This window comes from Alexandromys fortis, unplaced genomic scaffold (assembly GCF_014885135.2).
Source record: "Alexandromys fortis isolate MF-2015 unplaced genomic scaffold, M_Fortis_MF-2015_v1.1 scaffold_229, whole genome shotgun sequence".
NCBI classification, from domain to species: domain Eukaryota; kingdom Metazoa; phylum Chordata; class Mammalia; order Rodentia; family Cricetidae; genus Alexandromys; species Alexandromys fortis.
The window spans coordinates 1260912-1276296 of record NW_026068122.1 but is presented as its reverse complement, the minus strand read 5'-3'; the positions used below and the strand labels follow the sequence as shown (position 1 = coordinate 1276296).

The window sequence follows — 15385 nt, the reverse complement described above, 5'->3', positions numbered from 1 at the left end:
AAATATGATACATTTACACAATGGTGTATTACTCAGCAGCAAAAAACAATGACATCTTGATATTTGCGTTCTAATGGATGAACAACAACAACAACAACAACAACAAAAAAACCTGAGTGAGGTAACCCAAACCCAGAAAGATGAAAATGGTATGGACTCACTCATATGTGGATACTAGTTCTAAATCAAAGGATAATGAGCCTTTATCTGTTCTTTAGTTGAGCAAGATCTAGGTTGTTTCCAGGCTTTGGTATATTACAAATAATGTTGCTATGGACATAGCTCAGCAAATGTCCTTATAATACGATTGAGTGTCCTTTGCATATATGCCCAAGAGTGGTATTGCTGGATCCTTAGGTAGGTTGATTTATAATTTTCTCAGAAATCACCATACTGATTTCCAGAATGGTAGTACATGTTTGCATTCCCACCATGACCCTAAGAAAGATAAGTAACAAGGTGAACCCTAAGAAAAACATATATAGATTCACCCAGAAAAGGTAAATAAACAATATTTCCTGACAAAATTGGGAGCATGGGGTTGAGAGAGAAGGGAAGGTGAATGGTAAAGAGGAGGGGAGAAGGGGAGGGGGAAGGAGAATTTGAGGGAACAGAATAGTTGAATTGGAGGAAGGACAGAGATGAAAGCAAGTGGCACCAAGATCCGTCTGTTATGCCCATACTGGCTTTTTGAGAATCCGTTCTTTTTGGATGGATACTTTACTCAGCCTAGTTATAGTAGGAAGGCCCTTGGACCTTCCCAAAGGCTATGTGCCTTACTGTCTCTGAGGAGTAGATGGGGTGGGGGAAAATATGGAGTGAATGGGAGAAGGGAAGGGAGTGAGCGAGAACTTGGATTGATATGTAAAATGATAAAAGACAGTTTGTTTTCATTTCTAAAAAAAAATTGAAAATGGGAAAAAATTCTAGTATTGGGTGTATGCTATTTCTTTATGAGTTAATGGTCAGAAAGTTTTGCTAGACCCCCCCACCCCCCCATAACATTACAGGCCATTGCCACAATAGTTGGTTTGTCACTATTACCAGACAGAAAAAATTTGCTGAAAACATCACTTGCTTTGGTCAGTACAAAGAGAAATTAATCTGGTACTGGACTGGAAGCCTTCTCCGTGCTTGTTACCGCCTTGTAATACCAGAGTATCTTTTGTGGTATTTTCAGAGGTATCATCAGTTATCTTACTCAGCTTTTTACTGTGTTCACAATAATATCATTGTTCAGAGATGTAGTTCACTGTTACAATAGCGAAAAGCTTGTCATGGTTGTAACTAACTACATTCTCACCATATTTGATGCGTGATAAGTAAGACAGAATTAATATCTTTTCCTTTAACCCTTGTAAAAAGCCCGTGTCTAGGGAAGGATATAGGTCTTACTGGGGAGACAGCTGCTCCTGTAAGTGTACATGATTTGTCTGTCAGATTGCCTTTCAGATAATTATGTTTATGCACATAGAACTATTTATACTTCCAGCTCATGTTAGAGAAGATAATTTATGCAATGAGCAATGGTGAATGCACAGATTCATAGCTGGTAAAAAACTGAGAAGAAATGAGTGTGGTTAACCAATGGTATATAGAGATGTAGATCATATCACTTCCCTAAGACTTAGGAATCTTTAAAGAATGAGGGAAGGAATGAATGTAAGAAATTGATAAATCATAGAAGTGTGTGAAATGTTGACGTCTGTGTATGACAGGGTTGTTTCACTCAAACTCACAACATCATGATCAGAAGGCAACAGAATAGTGGACTGGGATATTGGGTATAGTTTGAGCATGTATGAAATCTTAGAGTCTACGCTCACAGTGACATTTTTCATCCAACAAGGTCATTCTATTCCAACAAAGCCACACCTCTTAATAGTGACATTCCCTATGTGTTTATGAGAGTGCATTACATTCAAATGACCACATTTCATTCCCTGGCCACCATAAGCTTTTAGCAATATCATAATGCAAAATGTATGTAGTACAAATTCAAAAGTATCCATGATATACACATCTCAATAATGATTAAAGTCCAAAGTGAAAATTCTCTTCTGAGATTTATGTGCTCTCTTAATTATAATTCCTTATAAAATCACAATACAAAAACTGATTGCATACTTTCAACATAAAAGGCACAGAATATATTTCCATTCCAAAACTCAGGGAAGGGAGCATAGTGAGGAAACACTGGACCAAAGCAATATGGAAAACCAGTGGGGAAAACAGCAAACTTTGCATCTCCATGTCTGATGTCAAAGTTCTCAACAGATATCCAACTCCTTTCAGCTTTGTTGACATCACATACTTTTTCCCCTTTGTCTGGTTATAATCCTTGTTAGCAATTATCCTTGGCAGGTATCTCCCAGTTCTAGCATCTCCAAAATCTTGGGCTCTCTAAAGAAATCAAAGCTTCTGCTCCACAGCTTTAAGAAATTGCCTCTCTAGGCCTCCATTCAGGTACACCTCTGACACATGCTTGGCCTCAACAGCTTTCTTTAGACAAAGTCCATAAACATTTATTCTACTCTTATTTCTAAAACCAGAACCATGTGACCAAAGCCACCAAGTTCTGCTGCTTGCTGTGACTGGAACATGCCTCTCTCTTTTAACGACATCAGCATCATCATTCTGTCTTTCACTGTCTATACTTGGCTGTCATGAAACTTGTTCTGTAGACCAGACTGGCAGCAGTCTCACAGATTTGCCTGCCTCTCTGCCTTACCAGTGCTGGGATTAAAGGTGTGCACCTCAATACCTGCCTGTAAGCTTTTCTTTAATTCCAATTCACAAGTTTGAAACTTAGCTGGATGGGATCTTGCTCTGAGGCAACAACGCCCTTTATTTCACTTCTTAATTCATCTATCCTCTTGAGCATAGGATTATGATCTATTCCACCTCATGATAAATTTTTCTAACTCTGTAAATTTTATATTTCTTCAGCTTGCTCCTTTTCATTTTAAATCCTCATCAGAGTTAACACTAATAACCACACAACAAGAGTCTATTCTAGGCTGTTTTGAGTTTTCCTCTTCCAATAGAATTAATCTAAAACTTTTTATTTTAGCCTCAGGCAGACTATTTGAATTAGGACAAAAGTAAGCCATTTTCACAAAATATCACAAGAACAATAGGCTACATATTAATATTCTTCTCTTCCGTAACTTCTTGGGCCCACAGTTCAAATAACCCTTTTCACCACTGTCTTCCATGCTCCTTCTAGTATGGCCAATTAAGTAGCAATTAAAGCATTCCATTGCCTTCCTGACCCAATCTCTAAAGTCCATATTTCTCTGAACAAAATATGGACTACCCTTGCACACCAATATCCCAGTCGCTGGTAACAACTTCTTTCTGTCTTAGTTAGGGTTTATATTGCTGTGAAAAGACACTATGGACACTGAAACTCTTATAAAGAAAACATTTTATTGTGGTGGCTTGCTTGCAGTTTCAGAGGTTCAGTCCATTTTTATCATGACGAATAGTATACTGGTATTCAGGCAGACATATTGCTGGCTACATCTTGACCAGAAGGCAACAGAAAAATGGACCGAGACACTGGATATGATTTGAGCATATGTGAGACATCAAAGTCCAGTTCTACATTGACACACTTTCTTCAACAAGGTCATACCTACTCCAACAAATCAGCACCTCCTTATAATGCCACTCACATGAACTTATGGGACAAATTACTTCCAAACTACAACAGAAACACAGAAAGACAAAGATAGCATGTAATTCTTTACAAGTGGATATTAGTTGCAAAATAAAGAAAAACTATGCTACAATCCATAAATCTATAGAGACTAGGGAATAAGGAGGATACAAAGGCAGATGTCTGGATCTCACCAGGAAGGCAAAATAGAAGAGATTTTGTAAGTCAACTGTGGGAAATGATAGCATTATTAGATATTAGACAGATGTGGAGAATAATGAAATAGACTACTGGGAAGTGAGGGGTATTTCAGGGTCAGGTGAAAACATGGTACAAGGGCCTCTCCCGTGAATCTATAAGGATGATCCTAGCTAAGAATCTCAGCCAAAGAGAAGACTAGCCTGAACTGGCCATCTCCAGTGACCAGGCAAGACTTCAAGTGGAGGGAATTGGAAAGCAACCCAACCACATAAGCTTTACTTACAGTCTGTCCTGCTTATGGAATATGCTAGGGCGGCCTACGCAACTATATATACCAACTAATGGCTGATATAGGCTAAAACCCCTGCAAAGAGATTAAGCTCAACCATAAAACTGCCTGCAGAACCAGGACCTACAAGCTGTATGAATGAGAAACCTAGAATAGAACCAAACACAACTGGATGGGAAAAAAAAGTCAATGTAATGATGCTTAACAATATTCTTCTGTTACACACATAGATTGGTTCCTAGTCTAATAATCACCAGAGACACTTCCTTGAGCAACTGATGGAAAACATTTCAGACAGTCAAAAATTAGGCAGAACATGGGAAATCCTGAAGAAATGGGGGAGAAGACTATAGGAGCCAGATGGTGAAGGACATCATAAGAAAATCCACAGAATCAACTAACCTGGGCCCATAGAGTCTCACACAGAACTGAAATGACAACCAGGGAGCCTACATGGGACTAATTTACATTTATGTAGGTTGATGGTCTTGTAGTAGTCCTCACAATGACAGCAGGGACTGTCTATTGGGACCCTGTTTTCTACACTGGGCCACCTTGCCCAGCCTTGATACATGGGATGTACTTATTCTTACTGCAACTTGATAAGCTATGTTTTTGTTAATATCCATGGGAAACCTGCCCTTTCCTCAAAGAAATGAAGAAAGAGTGGATTGGGGGTTAGGAACTGAGGAGGATTGGGAGAAGGGACTGAGAGTAGAGGAGGAAGGGAAAACTGACTGAGATATAAAATAAATAAATAAGAAATATAAACTACAGGCAAATAAAGAAGGCTGAATATCAGATATTCTTCCCACAGAAGAGCACATCAATTGGTTTTCCAATACCAAATGGCCATTCCTGAAAACATACATGCAAGTAAAATATAGACTAGCAGTCATATTTTGGAGTGTGTGTGTGTGTGTGTGTGTGTGTGTGTGTGTGTTCCAAGGGAGGCCTTTCCTCCTCTGAAGAGAGTATTGGGATAGGGAAAGGTGAGGTTGAGAAGGGGAGAGAAAGGGAACTGGGGCGGCTATATAAAATTAAAAATCTTTTAAATAAAAAATATATTCTGAAAATGGCTTCTCTTCTCTCAAATCCTCCCAGATCCTCACCTCTTCCCTTCCCCACCCACTCATATCTATTTCCTTTCTCTCTCTATTTAGGCTAGGAAATATGCATTTTAACAATAATAATGATAATAATAATATAAACAAAAAAAGACCAGAAACAAACATAAGAACCACAAGAAATACATATAGAGGCAGAGACTCACATAGGTTTCTGTTCTGTTTCTCATTCTAGGATGATTTAAGCCCCACCCTCTTGTATTCTAGACCTAACCTCTGTGGTTATATGGATTATAACCACCTTATCAAAGACTTCACAGCTATTATATTACTTATATGTAAGTAATATGTACTTCAGTGTTTTCCCCATGAATAGAATATGATAATACAGATAATACAAAAATGTTTTTATATCTACTGAGATGATTTCTGCCATCAAGTACGTTTATGTGATGTATTACATATATTGGTTTGTATATTTTGAATCATTCTTGCATTTCCAGAATGAGTCCAACGTTATACTGATAAATTCAATTTTGTGTGTGTTTCTTTGGGGTACCTATTTTCCTTAGTTCACTGAGAATTTCATACCAGATATTTTGTTCATATTCACCCTGTTCTCTGACTCCTCCAAACTTCACTCTCCTCTTCTTCCCGCCCAGCTCTGCATCTTATTCATTTTTAGCCCATCAGATAATGTTTGTGCAGCCCACATATTACTGAATAAGTGGCTTTCAGTGAAAGCCTAGATGACCTGACTGGGATCACACTTTTGAAGACAAAAGACTCTTTTCTAGCAGCCATCAGTTGCTAATGGGTCTTTGGGTAGAGTTGAGACTTTTGCCCACTTCTTTTCATGCTTAGATTTGATCTAGCTTGAGTTTGCACAATCTTGTGTGTGCTGCCACAACCTTTCTGAATTTGTCTGCATTTCTTTCTGATTGTGTCCAGAAAACAATTATACTGTAGTCATTTTCTGCCTCTGGTGTCAAAGTCTTTCCACCCACGCTTCTGCAATGATCCCCGAGCTTTGAAAAAAGGGTTTGTGATATAGATGTCCCATTTAAGGCTCATACATATGCAGTTCGTTCCCTATTTACTCATTACCTGTTTTGGATCTCTGTGTTAATCTCCATATACCCCAATAGATGCTTCTCATATAAAGACGGAGAGGTTCACTAATATATACGTATAGTAAAATGTTTTAAATATATGACCCTATTCTGGAAAATGATAATAGATTTTTCACTAGGGCCTAAGACCTTTTTGGCCATAAGTAGACTCTGGTAATTTAGCCAATTAATAGATGATAGCCACACATCCAAAAATTTTTGAGCAACACAAAAGGGTTTGATATATCTAAAGAAAGAAATAAAGGACATAAAGGTGAGTGGGTAAAAAAGAGGGATGCAGCTGGGAAGAGTTGGTGGGATGAATATAAACAAATATACAATATTATCAAAGGAGAAGTAAAAAAAATCAAAAAAGAGTTGGGAAGTAGAATATATAAACAGACACACACACACACACACACACACACACACACACACACTGTATAAATGTAAGGCCAGGCAAATGCCTCTTTGACCGTGGCCTATTCCCATCTCTTAAAAACACTATGCCTTATTTGCTCTCTATGATCTGTAGAATGAATACATGTGTCATCTGACATTTTTGGATGGAGCAGAAGGATTGGGGAACTGAGAGGAGTCTGGAGCCAGAGCCCAGTGAAACTGAAGTACTAACTGATAATCTCCAAGTTATGGAACTACCCAAATTTTTGGTGCTTTCCAGATGAATGAAAATAGAAGCAGGCATATAAATATAATCGAATAATACTAAGTCACAAAAAATTATAATTAATATTAAAATGAATGTAAATTGGTGACATTGTGAATTTAAAAAGTGAATCAGAAATATAATGACAGTATCACACATATTCTTTCATGTACTAATATTTATAATGGCAATAAAAATAACAAAAACAGATAAAGGATTACAATTCAGGAATTAAAATATTTAAGACTAAAACTAAGAAATTATAACTCAAAAAGTAAAATATTTGATTTTTCAGACAAAATAAACCAATTCATAGTAAAGAAACAAATTATCAAATATCATGTGAAAGAGAAATAAATAATAAGATTGTATTAGTATCTAATAACAAAACTTAATCAAGAATTACTAATTTTTTTAAAACATGCAATTGATGTTATCAAACATTATGAAAGAATTGATTCCAAATATTCAAAACTTCTTTCACAGTAGAAGTTTCAAGTTAAGACTCTTGACCATGTAACTCATGGAAAAATAATACTTAAAAATATTACAAAAATATTGAAACAGAAATTTTATCTATTGTGAACACAAAGGAAAAATTATTTAACAAAATAATAGTTTATTAATTCTAGAAAGTATGCAAACTGCAGTGAATGCCAACTGCTACATTTATTTGTTTAATTTCTTTTTTATTACTTTATAAATAATACCAATCAAAATTTTCACTTCCTCCCCTCCTCCCTCCTGTTCCCCCCCACACCCTTCCCCCCCCTCCTCCAGTCCTAAGAGAGCAAGGTACCCTGCCCTGTGGGAAGTCCAAGTCACGCCCCCCCCCCACACACACACACATCCAGGCTTAGGAAAGTATACATCCAAATGGAATAGGATTCCAGAAATCCAGAAAAACAGTACATGCAGTAGAGACAAACCCCAGTGCCATTATCATTGGCCTTTCAGTCTGCCCCAATTGTTAGCCACATTCAGAGGGTCCAGTTTGATCTCATGCTTGTTCAGTCCCAGTCCAGCTGCAGTTGGTGAGCTCCCATTAGCTCAGACACATTGTCTCAGTGGGTGAATCAACGCCTCGTGGTCTTGACATCCCTGCTCATCTTCTCCCTCCTTCTGCTCTTCAACTGGACCTTGGGAGCTCAGTCCAGTGCTCCGATGTGGGTCTCTGTCTCTGTCTCCATCCGTCACCAGATGAAGGTTCTATGGTGATATTCAAGACAGTCATCAGTCTGACTATGAGACAAGGCTAGTTCAGGCACCCTCTCCTCCACTGCCCAGGATCCTAGCTGGGGTCATCCCTGTGAACTCCTGAGAACCCCTCCAGAGCCACGCCTCTTGCCAACCCCAAAAGAGCTCCCTCAATTATTATATCTCCTTCTCTGCTCTCATATCCGTCCTTCTTCCATCTCAACGATCCCACTCCCCCAAGCTCTCCTCAACTCTCCCCTTCTCCCCTCTCTCTCCCCCTCTTTACTTCCCCCCACCCAACCCCTGCCCCATGCCCACAATCATGCCAAGATTTGCCTGGCGATCCTGTCTATTTTAACCATGCAAGGTAGGGCTGAGAGATGGCTCAGAGGTTAAGAATGGTGACTGCTCTTCCAGTGGTCCTGAGTTCAATTCCCAGCAACTACATGTGTCTCACAACCATCTACAGTGAGATCTGGTGCCCTCCTTTGGCCTGCAGGCATGCATGGAGGCAGAACACTGTGTACTTAACCAAGTGTTTTCCAATGAATTCATGTAATTATTCTTATCAATATTGTTATATCAATTCATTCATCATAAGATTATGTATATTTGTTGGTGTTGTAGTTAAAACTCTCATGATTAAAAAAATGTCTCAGCAAATTTAAAACCTGGCATATATGAGCAGGGCAAGGAACACAGTGTGTTTCAAGAACTATGCTCTGACATGTAGCATCGTTTACTCTTGCTACGAGTGCCAAGACTGTTAAATGCAGCCTCTAACTAAAAGCGCTATGTGAACTGGATAATCACATGCAAAGACAATTACGTGAACAAACTTACAAATTAACTTTAAAGACTTATTAGCTAATTATTTTGTACCCATCACCTTTTGTCAACAATATTTAATACTTAAGTAAACACTAAAATGTCATTATTTGAAATTTTTGGATAGTTTGCTGTTATGCTTTACTAGATAGAATTTTTTTTTTGTTTTTACACTCAATTTCTTAACAAAATTTTTAACATTTACCTTTTGAGTCCACTGGGTTATAATAGTGAAATTCCCAAGATAAAAGTCCCAGAGACTCAGTCCACCAGCCTTCAAGTGGCCAAAGACTCCACACAGTACCAAAGAAAGGACTCTTCTTAAGAGACTCAATAGGACTGGAAATAGGGATTTGTGTTGTCTTTTTTCTAATTAATCAGGTAAGTTGAGATGCTGCAATTAAAGTCAATAGCCTAATAAAATTGACCATGCTTTTTTGTTTATGTAATGCATGTCTCAGGTCACAACAACATAACTTTTTATTCTTTGTAGAATTTTTTTATTTAAAAGCATTTACTGAACCTTCATGTATACCAGTTTTCCAGAGAGAAGTCAAAAATTCCACTCCTTACTCTTTTTTTTGCCCCTCTATAATTTTATTTATTTATTTATTTATTTATTTTTAAATATAATTTTTTTATTGAAAAAAAAAGATTTCCGCCTCCTCCCCGCCTCCCATTTCCCTCCCCGTCTCCCTTTTCCCCTTCCCCCCCCCCCCCCCCCCCCCCCCCCCACTCCTCTCCCCCTCCCTCTCCAGTCTGAGGGGCAGTCAGGGTTCCCTGCCCTGTGGAAAGTCCAAAGTCCTCCCCGCTCCATCTTGGTCTAGGAAGGTGGACATCCAAACTGGCTAGGCTACTCCTTACTCTTTCAAGTTTCTGTCTTGCTTTTCTTTTCTGTCTCAGTTGTATTTTCATAGAGCCTGGCTAAGTTATGGGAAACTTGTTTTAAAGTGACTTTCTTCAAATCATATATATATTCTAAAATAGCAATTGATAATTATCCTGGCATCAGTTTTCAGTGACATTAAGATAGAAGGCAACTCTTCTATCAATAAAATAGTTTTATCAATTAACTTTATATTTATATAATTGTCTATATCAAACTCAGGTAACAACATGGATCAGAATTTCTTAATAAGATATACTGCATGATTTTCAGAACTTCATGAACATAATATAGCTCCAAGAGAATAGTCACTGTAAATTATTGTACGGAATAGGAATGTAACATGTTTACAATTATGATGTTAGGGTATAGAGGAAGGCTATATAATTAAATAGAATTAAATAGAAAGGAATTCTTTGTGAATAGACATAGAAGAGACGTTTCGCAATAAGAAGTAACCAGCCAAATAAAAGCATTAATTGATCTTTTAATTAAAATAAAGAACATGTGGACAGAATAGAGCCTGCAGAGATAGACAGAAGAAGGATTACAAGAACTTTTCTGCTATAGAAAAAGAGTTTGCATGCAGAATTCACGAAATTTTAAGCATTTAGTTGAGCAGAGAGCATCAAGAAATAGTTCACCGGTGTGCTTCTCATCTGCTTCCCCTTCACTGTTTCTGGTATTTTTTCTTGCTTGTTTCAGTTTTCTCCTGCTTCTTTCTGCTCCATGTCCATGTCCCATCTCCTCTATTCTTTTGTTTTTCATCTACTTCCTTATTAGTATCGGCTGACTAAAGGATAGGAATGCTTTAGAGAAAACTCACAATAGATTGTTCACAAATGAGTTTCATGTTAGTGATAAAACTTTTGCTGAGAAAGCTTTTTTTTTTAAAGTAAATTTGTGAAATTTCATGAGAAAAACACTGTTTACATATTGGTATTCTTTGTTATAGTTTCTAAGGCGTGTTTGAGTGATTTTGATATTTAACTATTGAATTTGTAGGGATGTTCATCTTGATCATGTTCTTTTGTTAACTCTTAACTTGACAATGTATAAGGTTGTCTTAGCCATCTAAACAACACGTAAATATAAACTCAGGAGGTAAAAGCCACATGGAAGTTTACATTTCCAGATTCTCCAAAGGTGGTACTTCATGTGCATTTTTGAACATTAATTCTATTTTAAACAAAAACATTCTATTACTAATTTTACTTTATATTCTCCAATCTTCAAATTGGAAATATTTCTAATTTGCATATGTAAAATGACTTAATTTACTAATTTCAAACTACTCCACTGCATATAAGCACAGTTATGTAGCTAATAGATTTATACTATTTAAAATTAATAATATATATGACGTGGGTGAATTAATAAATATTACATATGCATAAAACTTGCATTGATGTTAGTTTTCTAGAAATCAACTTGGTATCTCATCTTAATAAATGTTATTAACTTATACGTCAAGAGTGAAAAATTTTTTTGTTCTGGATCATTGAAAATACTGAGAATTCTTTCTCTCATCTATGTTTCATCACCTTTTGTGATGCTCTTTCTTGATTATGTTGATTGCTAAACTGAAAGCTAGCAAAATATTAATGACTGATAAGTTTGATTTCTAGTAAGACTATTGCCCAATGTGTTTTGTGAGTTACCTGCACATACCTTCTTTATCCTTAAAATGAGATCTACTCCTCGCAGCACAAATATTTTGATACTTCTATCAACCATTATAACATCAATATAAATGGTGATAGTTCTTCAAGCCATGATGGAAAGGCAACATGGAACCGTTTGACATAAAAAAGAAAGTCAGTGTAAACTGGTCAGTTGCCCAGTCATTTACAAACAAAAGTAAACCAAATGGTATTAGTTTCTATTTGTGTTTGTGAATATAGTGGATATGTTTGTTCATGTATGGGTGGACGTAAGTGTGGATGCAAGAGAACAATGATCATTACTGTTCCTCAAATGTCAACTACCTTGGTGGTGTTTGAGTATGTGTGAAGGAGACAGAGTCTCTCACTGGCCTGAGGCACACAATTTTTGATAGACTGTTTCAGGCAGTGAAATTTAAGGATCTACCCATCTGCATACTGGAATTACAAACACACAAAGCTATGCTTGGATTTTTAACCTGGATTCCTGGGGTGAAATTCAAGATCTCATTCTCACTCAGCAAGCACTTTACCAACTGTACCATTTCCTCAGTCCTATTTTTGATCTTGAGGTATTTCTTGATTTTTCTTTCAAAATACAAAATGTACAACTTTGTCCTTCTAAATGTACATACTTTAGGTTCCTCACAATGAATGACCACAACTTTTAGGCATAATTAAAATTCCTTAGATGGAAAAAAAAACATATTGCCATTGCACCTTCATCCCTTCCTTAGTTTTTTCTTGAATATAAATTATAAATATTTAACTTATACATAAAGATGTACTTGCCATGCAAGTTTTGACAAACGTATATATAGTACATTGTTTAACTGAGGGTTAACCTACATGTCCTTTCAAATATGTGTAATAACATTGTGGAAAAATGCTATTTTTATCTTCTGGTTCAATAATGAACTTATCACTGAATTCTGTTCTAGTGTTCCCCAGTCACTATCGGTATAATCATTGCTAAGTGGCCTTTTTTTTTATTCTTCAGTGTTTTGGTTTGCTTTGATATCTACTCCTACATTCTAGACATCATAATGCCTCTTCATGTCTGGTTTTCCTGCATAGAACTCGATTTCTGGGTCTAATGAGTCTGTGGTGTTTGCACAAATACATTCCTCTTTATTTCTACGCAGTTAAAATTTTTTTCAAGTGGATCTAGTCTTGGTGAGAAATGATATATAGTATAGGAAATAATAAGATAATAAATCATTGTCAGTGCCGAGTCTAGATGGAAACTTGGCAATGGAATTAAAAGTGGAAAAAAAATGGTAGTCAGTTATGTGCGAGCTAAATGTCAGTTTTGTTTTTATTTTGTTGCCCAAAAAATTAAAAAGTAAGTTGATAAGTTAGGTTATAAAAATTTATATTAGTCCTTCTTTTTGGAACTGTAGAATTGCCAATTTTGTATGGTTTAAGCTATCAGTCATCCTCATCAACTAGATTATGAACCGAATATGGACAAGTTCAGCCAAACTTCCACATACAGGCTGTCCATGCATGCTTCAACATTGCCACGGCATCAATTTTATTTTCATAAACTACTAACTGCATTTGCAGTATTACAGAGAAAAGGAACTAACAGGTAAATGCAAAAGAATCACCCTTTGTTTTTCAGAAAAATGTACCTCTTAAATACAAGCTTCTTATGTATTTTGTCTCATAGCAATTTTTATTAAAAATACATTATTTGCCTCTTAATATAATACTGGTTTTCCTTTTCCTGTAGTTGGAGTTTTGATATTGTTTTGAAGGTATCTGTAAAGAAACTATATCAAGTTACATCAGAATTGTCAATGTATGAAACTCTTTTTCTCTTCGTGATATTATTCATAGAATTTCATCATATTATGAAGAATCTGATGAAAGAATGGAAATCAGTTTCCTTTGCTCTTCTGTTTATGCTTCCTTAGATAGTACAAAAGTAGCTTTACCATGTACATGATAAGTATGAGATTGCTATTATGATAAAAAAGCACACTTATTATAAGTGCTTACTTTACTCCTGATGCACTTCCATTGTCTCAAGGTTATTGCAGAGAACATAAATCTTGGACACTGTAAATCCTCTTCATTGGTAATGGCAATTGTTTGGCAGATTGTAGGCAGAGTCCACTGATATAAACCAATCCTTAACCTATGTTTTTCTCTTCATTTTAGTCATCAGGGTTTTATTAGTACTTAAGTACTTTTACTTTTAGCCAGGCGGTGGTGGCGCACGCCTTTAATCCCAGCACTTGGGAGGCAAAGGCAGGTGGATCTCTGTGAGTTCTAGGCCAGCCTAATCTACAAGAGCTAGTACCAGGACAGGCTCCAAAGCTACAGAGAAACCCAGTCTCAAAAAAAAAAAAATACTTTTCAGGTATTCAACCTGTTTGTAATTCTGCCAGAAAAAATGATCACTGACTTACCAAAGGGCATAACATAGTATTTGTAATACAGTATATACTCATAATAAATATAAGTAGAATAGAGATATTGATTGTTCAAATTATGGATGAGAATAAAGAATTATTTATATTAATACATATTTTGAAACCATTTAAATATGTTTCTTTCAATCGTTATTTGTTTTAAAGTATAATTTTTAATGTACAACATTTTATTGTAATGAGTTCACAAATAAAACATTCTATTGCTAGGTGAAGATTTTACTATTTCTGGTAACTGCTTTGCCTGTTTTGTTTTGGGTACTATAGATAACTCAAGAAAGATCCAATGAATGAAGCAAATTACTCTGAAGTGTCTGAGTTTATATTCCTGGGATTATCAATCTACAGACCAACACAATACTTCCTCTTTGCATTTTCTACAATATCATATGCATCTATTTTTCTAGGAAATTTCTCGGTTGTGCTTATAGTTATCTTTGACCCTCATTTACATTCACCCATGTATTTCCTTTTAGCTAACCTTTCATTTGTTGACTTTTGTTTTTCAACCTCAACTGTCCCTAAATTGATTTCTGATCTGTTTTCCAGACATAATACCATTTCATTCCAGGACTGTATCTTTCAGATGTTTGTCCTTCATGTCCTCGGGGGCTGTGAGATGGTGTTGCTGGTGGTCATGGCCTGGGACAGATATGTGGCCATATGCAAGCCCCTCCACTACCTGACCATCATGAGCCCACGGAAGTGCATTTTGCTTCTAATTGGTGCCTGGATTATTGGTCTCATTCACTCAGTTACTCAATTAGCTTTTATTGTCCATTTGCCTTTTTGCAGTTCTAATGAGATAGATAGTTTTTACTGTGACCTTCCTAGGTTCATCAAACTGGCCTGCATAGACACCTACAGGATGGAGTTCTTGGTTACTGCTGGCAGTGGACTAATATCTGTCAGTACCTTCTTCTTACTGATTGTCTCTTACATCATCATACTGTTCACTGTATGGAAACAGTCCTTGGGCAGTTTGTCCAAGGCCCTCTCTACGCTTTCTGCTCACATCTCTGTTGTTGTTTTATTCTTTGGACCATGTATTTTTTGTGTATGTATGGCCATTTCCTACAATACCAGTGGATAAGTTTCTTGCCATTTTAGACTTCATGATTACACCCATCCTGAACCCTGCCATTTACACACTGAGGAACAAAGACATGAAGGTGGCAATAAGGAGACTGAGTAAGCAACTCCTGAGTAGGAAAAGTGCCTGCTAAATTCCTCAGGAGAATATACAACCTGAAAACTCTATTATAAACACAAACATTAAATGACCTCTTCTACTTTGATGAGATTTATTTTTCCTACTTCAACAGCTTGATAAACTTAAATAATTTATTTCTGTTTGATAATGAAATGA

General features: G+C 36.5%; 1 protein-coding gene across 1 annotated transcript; it reads left to right on the top strand.

Moving 5' to 3' along the window:
• Positions 1-14302: 14302 nt before the first annotated feature.
• On the top strand, positions 14303-15242 carry LOC126490485 (olfactory receptor 4F6-like). Its single transcript, XM_050125417.1, is given in 2 exon segments — positions 14303-15067; positions 15069-15242. Coding segments are annotated over 2 exon segments (939 nt in total).
• Positions 15243-15385: the final 143 nt, after the last annotated feature.